The 14,244-nt window shown below is 40.4% G+C and overlaps 1 protein-coding gene across 4 annotated transcripts in view; it reads left to right on the top strand.

Annotated features, from left to right (window-relative positions):
- Positions 1 to 13,642, top strand: part of neto1l (neuropilin (NRP) and tolloid (TLL)-like 1, like) — a 240,978-nt gene extending 227,336 nt beyond the window's left edge. For all 4 annotated transcript variants that reach the window (XM_069920381.1, XM_069920379.1, XM_069920382.1 and 1 more), the window contains one exon: positions 12,678 to 13,642. In XM_069920381.1, the coding sequence (XP_069776482.1) occupies positions 12,678 to 12,771 (94 nt within the window). In that variant the 3' untranslated portion in view covers positions 12,772 to 13,642. The remainder of the gene's footprint in view (positions 1 to 12,677) is intronic.
- Positions 13,643 to 14,244: the final 602 nt, after the last annotated feature.

The following is a 14,244-nucleotide window of genomic DNA, read 5'->3' on the forward strand; positions in this document are numbered from 1 at the left end:
GGCGTTCTGAATCACCTCACCAGTGATTCGGGCACCCAGTTCACCTCTGCACTCTGGGCATAGCTCGCCAACAGGTTGGGGATCGAGCTACACTGCACCATGGCCTATCACCCGCAAGCCAATGGGCTGGTCGAGCTTCTGCACCGCCATCTTAAGTTGGCACGTATGGCCTGCCTCACTGGTCCTGACTTGGTGGACAAACTACCTTGGGTACTCCTGGGCATCCGCTCCACACCCAAGGAGGATCTGCAGGCGTCATCAACTGAGCTGGTCTATGGCATTCTGTTGGCACTTCAAAGTGCCTGACAACCCCCAGCAGTCGCCACATGAGCTGCTTCCTCACATTCGGGCCCACTTGGACTCCTTCTCACCCCCACCACCGTCCAGACACAGCATGGCCATCTCACATCCCCAGCGAACTGCCTTCCGCAGAGTACGTTTTATTCAGCGGGGCTCACCCGCGGCACCTCTGCAGAGACCTTATGAGGGGCCGTACAAGGTTTTAAAGCATTCAGGGTCTACGTTTACACTGGATATCGGTGACAGGCGGGAACTGTTTACTGTGGACAGGCTGAAGCCAGCGAACCTCGACCCCACTGAACCAGTGATTGTGGCCCAGCCCAAGAACCGAGGCCACCCAGCTAAAAAGGACATTAGCGCCAGTTCTGGGGTGGGGGCTGTGTGGCAGCACACCACTAGGCAGGTGAACCGGCCCCGGATGTAATCCACACGGCGGGGCTGCCAGTCAAAATGGCACCGTCGGGGGTTTCCCTTTCTTCTCAGCACATGGTTCAGAAGCCCACACTGGGGGACAACGTGATGCCCTGATGACGTCAGCGCCTCCCAGCACGGTCCTCGGCCCGGTCCGGGCTGGGAGTATATGTCCAGCCCAGCAGCCTGCAATAAATCAGTTCTGCTCACTGAGCTCAACCCGTCTGGTTGTGTGTTCTTTCAGAAGCAGTGTAGCTGCCGCTACAATACAATGATATGAAGTAGTGAGTTGACAATGGCTGATTAATATTACAAGTTCTAACATTGAGCAACCGAAAGGCTAACATTAAATGAATAGGTCGCAATTAATAAATATCCCTTTTCGGCGAAAGAGGCCAACATGAAGAAATGGTAAGTTGGTGTTAAATCAAAAGAAAATCTTTTTGTGCTTCGCAAAGAAAGCGTGAGAGTAGGAAGAACGTCAGAGTTCACACAAAGAGGACCAGAACAATAAAGAAAGGTGATTTGTCAGAGAAATCTCACACAAAACATTTAAATAGACCATTCTGCAGATATGTTTAAAAAAATATAGTGTAAGTTAACATGATCCCCCTCTAGGCTGAGATGCAGAAATTATATTTTCAAATGAAAAGAAAACGAGAAGTTAAATATTTAAAAATTGTGCCCATCTTCGCAGGGGAAGACATGAAAAAAAAACCTCCCTATATCAACAGATAATCACACATTTAAAAGAGAATTTAGACAAAATGGCATTTGTGTAAAATTAGTATTGGAAAAGTTACTAGGAATAAAAGCTAATGAAGCACCAGGACAAACTAACTTGCACCACAAGGATTTGAAAAAGTTGTGATGGAAATAGTGGAGAAACAATCTGTCTTTTTCCAAAACTCAATAGGTTTTAGAATGGTTCCTTTTGAAAAGCTACAAATGTCACCTGACTATGTGAGGAAGGAGGGGGTGGGGGAGGTATTTTAGAGTTTTGGAGGTCATGGCAGCCACACCACAGCCGGGATTTCAGATTCAACAAAAGTTGACATTTGCAAGGTAGGTTTGCCAATCCTCCTGAGTTATTCTGAAGTTCTGGGAATGAAGGGTTTACTTTCTGGATATTAATATAGGCAACACAGAATCAAAATTGGAATCAGAATTTATTGTCATGAACGAGTCCTGAAATTCGGTGTTTTGCGGCAGGTTATACCATCTTACTACATCAATATAAGAAAATAATAATAGTGTACGAGAAGTAAAATTATTGATTATTCAGGAATCTGATGGCAGCGGGGTAGAAGCTGTCCTTGTGCTACTGAGTGCTCGCCCTTAAGCTCCTGATGGTAAATTGGAGGGCATGGCCTGGGTGGTAGGGATCTTTGAGGATAGAGACTGCTTTCTTAAGACAACTCCTTGTGCAGATGTCCTCAATGGAGAGAAGTCTATGATGTTGCAGGTCGAAGTCAAGAATGAAATCAAAAGAAAATGTAAAATGGGTTTGTGATAGTACAGATCTATCACCAATGTATATAATGTATATAGTTACGGTATCTAGACTGTACTTACAGCGATTGGCTGAGGGCTAAGCCACGCCTACTGTCTGGGCCTTAAAGGGTTGTGTCCCTAGCCAGGTCAGATCATTCCGGACTGGTCGGTCACCTGTGAAGAGCTGTCTTTCGACGAGCTCTACAGGCTTTATTAAGATATATTTATTGGTTATGGAACTATTGGAGACGGGAGAAACGGACAGTTAGAGATGAGCTGAAACCTCTGGAAATGTGCCCAACATGAACTGACCATCCCAACACCCTGAGATGTGCTCTGTTGAAAATGCCATTAGTAGGGCATAGAACTACAGAACACTACAGCGCAGGAGCAGGATCCTTCAGTCCATCTAGTCTGTACCAAACTATTATTCTGCCTGTCCCATTGACCTGCACTTGGATCATAGACTTCCATACCTCATCCATCCATGTACCTCTCCAAATTTTTTCTTAAATGTCCAAGTGACCCCTCATCCACCATTTCGGCTGAATGCTCATTCCACACTCTCACCATTCTTTGTGTGGAAACATCCCTCTAATGATCCCTTTAAATGTTTCCCTTTCACCCTTGTCATGTCTTGTGGCTGTTGTCTCACTTAACCTTTGTGGAAAAAGCCTGCTTGTGTCGACTATATCTCTACACTTCATAATTTTGTGTACCTCTATCAAATCTCCCTTCATTCTTCTACACTCCAGGAAATAAAGGCCCAACCTGTTTAATCTCAAACCTTTAACTTTTCCCTGTAACTCAGTTCAAGTCCTGACATTCTTGTAAATCTTGTGAAACACTTAATTCTACAGACACTGTGATTATAGTAAAAACACAGAAAAATGCTGGAGGAACTCAGCAGGAAATGCAGTGTCCATGGGAGGCTCAGGCCTGAAATGTCTATCATATATCTTTACCTCCAAAGGATGCTGAAGACCTGCTGGGTTCCCCCAACACTTTGTGTTTTCCTTGTAGATCTTATGTGCACTCTTTCAAACTTACTGCTGTGTATCCTCCAGTAAGGTGACCAAAACTGCACATGATAATTTGCATGGCAGAAAGCAAAATGTTGGTTATCCTGCAAAAGTATCAGTCCTAAAAAAATCAGTTAGCACCACTTTAATTTGTGAAATTTGAGAAGTGCTTTGAAGACCACCTTGAAAAATGTTACAGACTAATCTGATTGCTAAAATTCCCCTTTAAGAGTTAACTGGGTGAAGGCAGGCTGGAATGTGCACGAACATTTAAAAGATGCAAACACCGGAAATCTAAAATCAAAAAGGAGAAAGTGCTGGAGAATTTCATCAAGTCAGGCCATGTTTCAGGAAGAGTTTAGAACCAGAGAGATGGAACAATGGGAATTTATTTTAGGCAGAGATTTTAATTTAATTTTTGATCTTAATTTTAATTTAGACATGCAGCGTGGTAACAGGCCTTTTTGGTTCAAGAGTCTGTGCCACTCAATTTACACCCAATGGTACATTTTGAATGGCGGGAGGAAACCAGAGCCCCTGAGGAAAGCCCATGTAGATACCAGGAGAATGTACAGACTCCTTAATGTGGAATTCGAATCCAGGTCCCGATTGCTAGCTCTGTAACAGCTACGCCAACCATGCCATCCAAGGATTTCCTGAGGAAAGCAAACTAAGACCAAACAGATTTTGGTTCATTGGTACCCACTTTTACTCAGAGTTCAGGATTAGATAAGGTTATTGTAGGGGATAATGTGATGGAGGACAAGACAAAGGTTGTTGGAAGATGGGGAATGTGAGCTTCAGAACAAGGAAAAAATACAAAAAACACTCACCTGCAAAATAAATTCAATGTAATTTGTAGCTTGCATGTGTTAATTTTTAAATGATCTGTTGGGGACTAATAACCACAAGCTCTGAAGAATTCTAGCAACTTAAGCAGATCTTTTGTTGTTCCCATGTAGTTTAAACATTCTTAGGTTATGTTGTTTGCTTGATGCAACCTTTGCAAAGTGGTCATTACATTGTTTAAAGCATATAATCAAAATCTATGAACAAAGAATATAAGATTTTAACATTTTACAGAAACTAATTAGATGCTGCAGATTTCTCTGGGCAATGAAGATTTTGCTTCCTGAATACTTTTGTGTGAATATTATGGATTTTGGGCTCTGATCTCAAAATTCACCTTAAGAATTACCACCATTATGCAGCTTTTTTTGATAAAACCTATTTTTGTGATATCCCGCATTGCCCACAAAGCAAGCTGTTTTAGTCAGTTCAAGCATGCCTGGGCACTGGCAAGTCCTATGCAAGTGTTGCATTAGGCCTGGGCATGTTTGGAAGGCATTTAAAGATGTTTTGGAGAATTTACTTGGTAACAGCAGAGCACCAAACTACATCCAGCTGACTGACAACATGCTTCAATCAGACAAAACCATGAAGTACAACATGTCATTGAAAATTCATTTTTTGAGTTCACATTTGGACTTCTTCCCTGCTGATCTTGGTGCAGTCAATAATGAACAAGGTGAAAGGTTTCACCAGGACATTACAATCATGGAATAGCAGTATCAGTGCAAGTGGAATCCATCAATGCTGGCCGACTATCATTGGGCACTGACACAAGAGGCATCAGATGCTGAGTACAAACAAAAATCAGCAGCAAAACATTTTTAGGTCAGTTGAACTAACGCAAAGTGTCAGCGTCATTATGCGATTAAAACTGCTAAATTTAATAAAAGTTAATTTAATGTTTCTCCAACTTCCTACATGATACAACAAATCTGAAATTATCTTTGTGTTCTGCTTGAAGTTGTCTATCCTAATCCCCATTATTTTTTCACATGAAGCGAACCATTTGAAAAAGTGTTTTGCCGAAGTGTTTTCAGTGCTATTAGGGAGGGCAAGCTCAAAAAAATGTCCGCTGCACTAGAAGATGATTTTGTTGAGCAAGAACCTTCCAGTGGCCGACCGCTAAAATTCCACACCCTATTGCTTCCCTGACATTTGTGTCCAAGGCCTCATCTACTGCCAAGTTGAGGCCCCCCCCCCACAAATTGGAGGAACAACTCATATTTCATCTCGGCATTCTCTAACTACACGACCTTTATATCAACCTAAATTTCCATTAACCCCCCTCCTCCGATTTCTCTCTTTCCTTCAGCTCCTCATGTCCTTCCTTTCACTTTCCACTCAAAGAGCTGCATTACTTATCGCTCTGCCCTCTCCTCCATCACTTCTCAGCTTCTCAGCAGGGTGGCACAGTTGGTGCAATGCCTTTACAGCCAGCGATCAGGATTGGACCTGAGTTCAAATCCCACGCTGTCAAGAAAGGAGTTGGTACGTTCTCCACGTGTCTGCGTGGGTTTTCTCCTGGGGTTCTTGTTTCTTCCCACCGTTCTTGTTCACCTTCTATAGAGGAGTTTGCATTGAGAAGCAAATATGAAATACTGAATTAAATGATGTTTGAAAACAGTCATGGTTTCATCTGAAGCAAGTTATGAAGGCTTGAGGGATGTGAAGGTAAGTAGAGAAAGGGCAGGTGTTCTGAGAATTGGAGTGGGTGATGGAGAGCATTGTGATAAACTTGTTGCCACAACTCCTTAGGAATGTTTAAGAGAGAGAGAAAATTGTTCAGTGGTGGGTTTATCACTGGAGCAGTGGTTCTCAATCTTTGTCTTCCCACTCACATACCACTTTAATAATCCCTATGTCATCAGTGCTCTGTGATTAGTAAGGGATTGTTTAAGGTGGAATGTGAGTGGGAAGGGAAGGTTGAGAAACACTGCTCTAGGCCCAATTGTTACTGAAATATTTTGCTTGAGAAAAATTGTCATTGGCCCATTTCCTTTGGAGTTTTGAAACTGTGCACATAATAAGTCAGTGAGGTACGATTAAAACAGTGGTTTTCCACCCACATACCTCCTTAAGCAATCCCTTACTAATCGCAGAGCACCGATAACATAGGGAATACTTAAACTGATATGTGAGTGGAAAGAAAAAGGCTGAGAACCTCTGCACTAGAGCAAGATATAATCTATTAAATTTGGAAGTCTTCAAATGGAGTGAGAGATAATTGAAATCTAGACAGGTATGTAGGAATATGTATGTATTCAGAGATAAATATAGGATGTAAATGAATTTGGTCAATAGGAAAATTCATCGTAGATTGTGGAAAAAGGAAAGCCTATTGGAAGCTGTTCACGGAACCTGTAGCAGTTGGTCAATTTTGGATGGCAGTGTAACCACAGAAATTAAAACAGTGAAAAGCCCTACCAGCTAACATCCAAAGAATAATCAATTTTCTATTTTAAAAAGGAACATTTCTAAGTATTCAAATCATTTAGATGTTTCTTTTTCCTTCCTATGCAATGCTTCAACCTCCTTTTCTCACTTCAGTTTACTTCCTCATCAGGAAAAAAATAATTATGATAAATTTGTTGTTTTTTTTTTCTTGCAAAGTTCATTCACAGTATTTTTTCCCAAATCAGTGGAAATCTGTTCTGGGACTACTAGAATGACTGATGTTTTAGTGTCATTGAATTCCTTCTCTGGAATAGGCTAGGGATATTCATCAATATCCATTAATTGGCAGGAGCATCAACCCAGGGCATCACGGTTAGCCTAGCGGTTAGCTCAATGCTGTCACAGCGCCAGCAACCCAGGTTCAAACCTGTCGCTGTACGTTCTCCCCATGTCTGCGTGGGTTTCCTCCAGGTGCTCCAGTTTCCTCCCACCCTTCAAAAACCCTTCAAAGAGGTTGTAGGCTAATTGGTATATTCATGAGCCAGAAGAGCATTGTTATATTGCTGTATGTCTAAATTTAAGCTTTAATTGAACATCAAATTTAAACTTTATTGATAATCACAATGTTTTTACTGTCCAGACCAGCAGGTCAAATCTCCCTTGTTCTGCTGTTTATATTAACTGGAGATCTCAACACTTGCAGGGAACGTTGGCTGAAAAAATCTTAGGTACTCAGACCCTGACCATTTGTTTGAATGGAGGAAAATCAGTTTTCTTGTTTCATGCATGTGGCATTGTTTCACCGAAAACAACTCATATTATATGCAGCAGGTCCATCGACCTCAAGTGTCAGATTTGTTTCCACAGAGGTTGCCTTGGCCCAGCATTTTCTACTTTACTAAGATTTTGAGCAATTACTGTATTTTTCTCTAATTTTGTTTTTGTCACTTTTTGTTTTGCACTCGACATTATGCAAGTTGCCCACATTTCTATGCACATATTGTGAACAGTGGTAATATATTGAATTTATGGAATGCAAATCCTATATTCTAAACTTGTTAATTTTCCATATATTCTGATATTCCAAAATGGTCGGGACCAGGCCTATTTCGGATAAATAATATTTTTGGATAACTGGTCATTTTTTTAAAAAATCATCCCAGTTGTGACACCAAATCATTTGTATCAATGTTTAAACAACAACAAACAACAAGGGAAGGCCTTTTAAGCATTAAAATAATGCCAAAAAAACAGCCTGAACAAAATAAATCCAACACCAAAAACTCAAAATCCTACTCAAAACTCAAAATTCCAAAATGTTTTTTCAACCTGTGACATCAGTTCATCTCCGAATAAATTTCAGATAGCATTTCTTTGAAAATTTACAGATGCAAAATGACATAATTTTGTCTTCAATATTTTTTGGATAAAGAAGGAATTCCGATTTTTCTGAAATCCTCAAATATCCAAAAAATATTCATAGCCAAACAGACATCACTTCTGGGCCCAAAAACACTTTAGATAATCCAATTTTGGATCATTGGAGATGTACTGTATTATTCTTAATAGGGATTTACAATCCATATGCAAAACAATGTGAGAATTGTGCAATTTTAAGTAATTGCACAAAGAGGTCAACCACCTTATTCTTGAATGTCCTTTTTGTAGAGTATTGTGAAAAATAAATTGCAGGTTGTTATGGACAAACTAAATGTCAGGTAATGAAAGCTTGGGAATAATATCAGGATATGAGATTCTATTAGTTCATTAAATGTTATCTTGCATTTTTAAATGTCAAAAATAGGACATCCACAATTACTTGAGCTTCCATCTGGCATTAATTACTAGTGATTGAATATAATTTTACACTTTTCCTTATGAGTGACATATTTACGTTGCACTTGTTCTGTTTATTTATCTGGTTTTAGTAGCTCACTCAATGCAGTCCATCTTGTAGGAATCCACCTATCACTATTAGTTTCACTTTGCCTCAGCTCTGTCCACACAAGACTTCCAAGTGTTGATTTAATGCTGACAAAAATCTCTGCCCTTGTTTCTGTTCAATGGACCATTAAATTAAAGAGCAGCCTCATGCAAGAGCTTTAGTTCCTGATCTGATCTATTAGTTGGCTAATTAAATTGAATTATCCCTGGATGATTCTCCATCTCAGGGACTGCAGTCAATATGTTAATCTCCAACATTATTAAACATAAGAATATTAGCTTTCAGGTGTTTAAGCATCCAGGCCTTTGACTGTGAAGTGTAGCTGTGGTACTTGTTGCATGATACATTATTTTGGATGAAGCAATGGGTAAATGAATTTGTTAAATTCACATTGTTAAATGCTTGGCTCAGCATGAAGTCAGAGCCATCCGAGAGGATATAATCAATCTAATGGGCTAACTCAAGGTTATTCTTCAATAAACATTGGCTTTAATATCAAAGCCCAGCTGTTCAGTTTCAGTTAACAGAGCTCAGATGCATCAATCCTTTGTTATAGCTGGATCATTAAAAATAATTACTTTGGTAAATCCAGATGCAGATACTAATTCCCAACATGTCCAGTTAATTTTAATGTAAAGATTGAGATAGATATAGTATGCTGAAGCCGAACCAATATTGTTGCAAGAATCTCTGAGATATGTATTAAATCTGTTTATTTTGAATCTTCTTTCTGAAATATAAACTAATGCAGTGAACATTTGCTGTTAAAATAGACTGATGATGCTTTTTATTACTTACGTGCAAATTGTCATACAGAGATGTTATTATTGTGCTAAAGTTATTGCCAAACAGGGTAATCCTCCTCCTACTCCACAAATATACTGTATATATGTGTGTAACAGTCGATACCATGTAAAAGTTGACCTCCTAATTTTGGCCCAAAATTGTATTTTCCATATATCACATGTAAAAGTCAACCCCCTATTTTTGGCCCCAGCTGCCTTTTTACCAGAGCTCCTGATGCCCTGACTACGGACCCTCACCTTGGCCGCACACCCATCCATGCTACCAATACATCAACTGCAGACCCACTCCCCATCCGAGCAGCTCCTGACGCCCGACTGCAGACTCTCACCTAGACCTCCTCTGCCCATCCATCCAAGCTCATGAAGTACTAACCCGAGACTTACCACCCGATCCTGGCTGCCCGCTCACCCATTTGAGCTCCCAGCACCCCGAACGCAGACTTAGCATACATTCCTGACTAACTGCCCAACCATTCGAGTTCCCAATGTCTTGAACGATGAAGGCACTTATTGCAGTCAAAAGTTGTTTGCGTGTAATAGTCAAACCCTTAAATTTTATCCAAAAAATTGGTCTACAAAATTCAGCTATTACACAGGTATGTACGGTAGGTTTTCAACATCTGTTAAATTGCATGATATTTCCATGTTTAAGCAGAAATTAAATGTCATAAAGGATGAATCCTGTCAGCATCAATCATTCACGTTGCTTTAGCAGAGTGATGACTGTTTATTGCTCCCCATCGTGTCTCTTGGGCCAAAAAAATTACATTTGAAATTTCGAGGGACACCAGCCCTCGAACCCGTGCCACCCTATGTGATCTTTGGAATGTGGGAGGAAGCCGGAGCACTCAGAGGAAACCCCGGTACAAGCATGGAATCTCATTCCCTCCAAATGCAGAGGTTTAAGACTATAATTTTGCACAAATCTTTATCCTTTTGGCATAGTTTCTCTTTCTTTATCCATTACTTTCTTTCTCTTTCTGTAAATGTGCTGCCATCGAATTCATAAACACTGATATCCTTCCGCAATCACTTTGCAGCCGCTAATTCTGCAAGTGCCCAGATGATTTTAATATATGGGTTCAGGTTCATGAGAAACAAGGCAAACTGATCATTTGAAGAAATATACAGTTGCTTATCTTGCTCACTCAGCTACCAGGTTTCCTATCTCCCCCCCCACCGCCCCCCACCACCACCCCCCCCCCGCCAACCCCACAACCACTGCAATCTTATCATTTTGAATTTATAGCATTTTATAGTGCAAAAAAAAATTAAGCATAAAGCAACAAGGCACTCTTCTAAAATTGAACCAGGAACACAAAATTCTGGAAATACTCAGCAGATCTGTGGAAAGTGTGTAAACATTGCAAACGTAGCATCACCATCATGTTTCATAGCTTGTGCTGTGAAAGGGGGTTAATCTATGGCTCTCTCAACTTGGCCTTCTTCCACTGCACACCAGCATGAAGACACCAGTGTCTTCATGTGTCAAGCATGCATTTTTTAAATTTGAAATTTAGACCTACAGGACGGTATAACAGGCCATTTCAGCCCATGAGTCCGAGCTGCCTAATTTACACTCAATTAACTGGCACCCCCTGTACGCTTTGAACAGTGAGAGGAAACCGGAGCCCCCAGGAAAACCCATGCAGATATGGGGAGAATGCACAAATTCCTTGCAGACAGCGCAGGATTTGAACCCTCTTCCCAATCGCTGGTGCTATAAAGGTGTTGCACTAACTGCTATGCCAACCGAGCTCTTTAGCTTTTCCTGGACTCTGGCTTTAGTGAATGTTTTCTTTAATTTTAATTTTGATGATTCCAACCATTGAAGCCCATTTACAGCCAATTAATCTATCATCGAGTGCATTTATGGAGGGTGGGAGGAAACTGGAGCACCTGGAGAAAACCCACACAGTCACAGGAAGCACTTACATATTCCTCACAGACAGGGGCAGTTTTGAACCTGGGGCTCTAGCACTATAATTGCATTGTGCTAACCTCTAACACTGCCATCTCAATCTTTTATCAGCTATTTATGGGGCCCCTTCCCTGTGAATCAATGGTTCTCTCCTACTAATTACATAGAAAATATAACAAATATTTTATGATTTCAGTCTGTTATCTCTCTTAAATGTGCTGATCTAGACTAACTGTGTTGCCCAATGTTATCCATTGTAACATTCAACTTGAAGAGTATGGAAGAGAGTAATCACTCACAACAAGAAGGGTGAAATATGACAGTCCGCAGATGCTGTGATTGTAAAAAAGAAAGCACAGAAATGCTGGAAGAAATCAGCTGGTCTCATAGCATCCACAGGAGGTGAAGATATATTACCGACGTTTCGGGCTTGAGCCCTTCCACAAGGCTTGGACCTGAAGGTATTTTGAGGAAGAGCTCAGGCCCAATAAATGTTAGTAATATACCTTAACCTCCTATAGATGCTGTGAAACCGGCAGCATCTCTATATTTTCACTCGCAACAATGCAGTGTTGGTCCATACTTGTACTTGTGGTTCTACTACCATGGTAATAATGTTGTCACTGTTTGTGGGAACAGATTGCAATGTCATTGTTGACATTCAGGCAAAAATGCAGAAATACAACCTCCAAATTGAGGTGGGGAGCAAGAGATACTCTGTTATTCATCTGTATTAGAAAACAAAATCTGTATGGAGAGGCAAAGATAATGATATGAAATTCCATCAAGGTTAAAAAACAAAAAAACAGGGTCGAAATATAAGTGATGAAGCCAAAAAATTAAAAAATAGACACAATATTGGAGAAACTCAGCAGATCAAACAGTGTCTTTTATGTAACTAAGATAAAGATCTATCATCAACGTTTCAAGCTTGAGCCCTTCATCAAGATATGAGCAAAATGTAGGCAGGCGCCCAAACAAAGTGGTGGTGTTGGGTGGTTGGGGTGGAGTGATGAAGCCTACCAAGTGGGAGTGATGCAGGGAAAACAAGCCCAATGCTTAAAATTCTGCTCCGCCAATTCAGAGATACCGAACAAAAGTGCGTTTGAGTAGAAAAGAATGATAAATGCTTCTTGGCAGTGAAAATATTGGGGATGAAAGGAGGTCTGAAACATGAAATATGGTCAATTTTAAATTTTCCTGGGGTTCAAGGGGGAAAAAAAATCAAATTTGATGCTCTGTGTTGGCAGGAATGTGGCCTATCAGATGACAGCCTGGCTTCTGGCTATTGCCTCACATCAAGATGTGTTTTATGATGTTCATTAAATAGAAACCATCGGACCCATGTGGCAGATTGCGTTGTGTTTCCCAATGATTCATTGATGTTTGGTGTGATTGCTGAAGTGTGTCTGAATTCAAGTTAATGGATTGCCCTTCTTCCCTTTTATTAATAATTTAATGATCCTTTCACTTCCTAGGTGGTACTTACATTTTAGGCTTACTCATGATGTTAACTATGTTCTTTTCTTCAGAGGGATGCCCCTGAGGCTGGAAGAGAATGAGTGTGATGATTGTGAAATACGTCAAGAAAGGCAAACAGGACCTTACTTCCTTCACCACTGTTAAAAAAAAAGCTCTCCACCCATCCACTTCCTCCCTCTCACCTTGGCCAACTGGGTCGACCGACATACCTTCAGGCTCTTCATCATTATTAAAGTTAGCATCATTACCAGTCTCACACTGCAGCACATCATGGATGCAGAGAGAGAAAAATAAATAACTCTAAGTGCCTGAGCCCATACTCATTGACCGACAGGGATTGGATTTGCATAACTGCGGAACATTTGTCATACAGACACTTCAGGTTTGGAAGCTTCTGCAATTGTTTCTTTGCAGTGAAACTACCACAGTTCAAATGACAGGCATCTGAGCCCAACATACAGCTTGATCCATTACACTCTAACTGCATGTGATCGATGCCCGGAGTGATTATACTTTGCTTTTTTTTTGCTGTGTTTGTTTTATCAGGTCCTGCAAGTTTCTCCCAACAAAAGTGCAATTCCAACCTTCCAAACCAAATTGTGTTTTCAGAGAGAGATTTGCTTTTTTGGGGTCCATGTCTCCCAGCTCGCAGCCATACCAGGGCACAGCAGGGGCAGTGAAAGCTTATTTGATATTATGCCTTTCCCCCCCCCTCCCCAAAAGAAAAGAATAATTAGCTCTGATGTCTCCTCTGAACATTAATATTAACTTGTCAGAATATCCGTGCGGTCATGCATTTATTGAGGAGACGCTGTTGTTTAAATGCAAAAATAAAATCAATTTTTAAATTTGAATATTGCAATATAAAACTGAGAACATGATGTTTTACTGAATTTGTTTAGCAGTTTTATTTCCATTACACATGAGCCCGCCATTCTGTCCCTACAAGCTACCTGTTACCACTGTTGAATATGTATATTGTTGCAATTTTTGTTCTTGCGTTGCTTTGGGCTTTATACGGAAAATGAAAATAAATAAATAACTTATTGCCTAAAGGTTTTTTTGACATTATAAACTAAGTCATTGTCATCAACTAAGGAGTACAAGCGGGGAGTGATCAGCCAAGCAAGACATAACATTGACTCATGCCTCCATTTCATATACCCACCCTCAATCCAGACATCTCGGAACAATCACCCAAAGAAATTCTGTCATTATCAATCTTCCATGTTGAAATGAATTCAGACATTTGAGAACAGTTCTCCAGATTCCTCTCAAGTTTGTATGGAGAAAGTACCTCTTCATTTCCACCATCATCGCTCAAATCTCTGATTTATCTGACAAGATGAAATACAGAATCAGAATTTTTAGTTACACGAACATGTCAAGAAATTGGTTGTTTCCTAGCAGCATTACACATGCAAAATTTCTATAAATTAAATGTTTTAAAAACACAAATATATTAGTGGAAGAAGAAGAGAAAGTGAGGTAGTGTCTGTGTTTGATTGTCCATTCCGAAATTTGATGGTGGTGGTAAAGAAACTGTTTTTGTGCTGGTGGGTGTTCTTGTTCAGGCAACTATACCTCCTCCCTCATGGTATCTATGAAGAGGGTGTG

This window comes from Narcine bancroftii, chromosome 2 (genome assembly GCF_036971445.1).
Source record: "Narcine bancroftii isolate sNarBan1 chromosome 2, sNarBan1.hap1, whole genome shotgun sequence".
Taxonomy (NCBI): Eukaryota; Metazoa; Chordata; class Chondrichthyes; order Torpediniformes; family Narcinidae; genus Narcine; species Narcine bancroftii.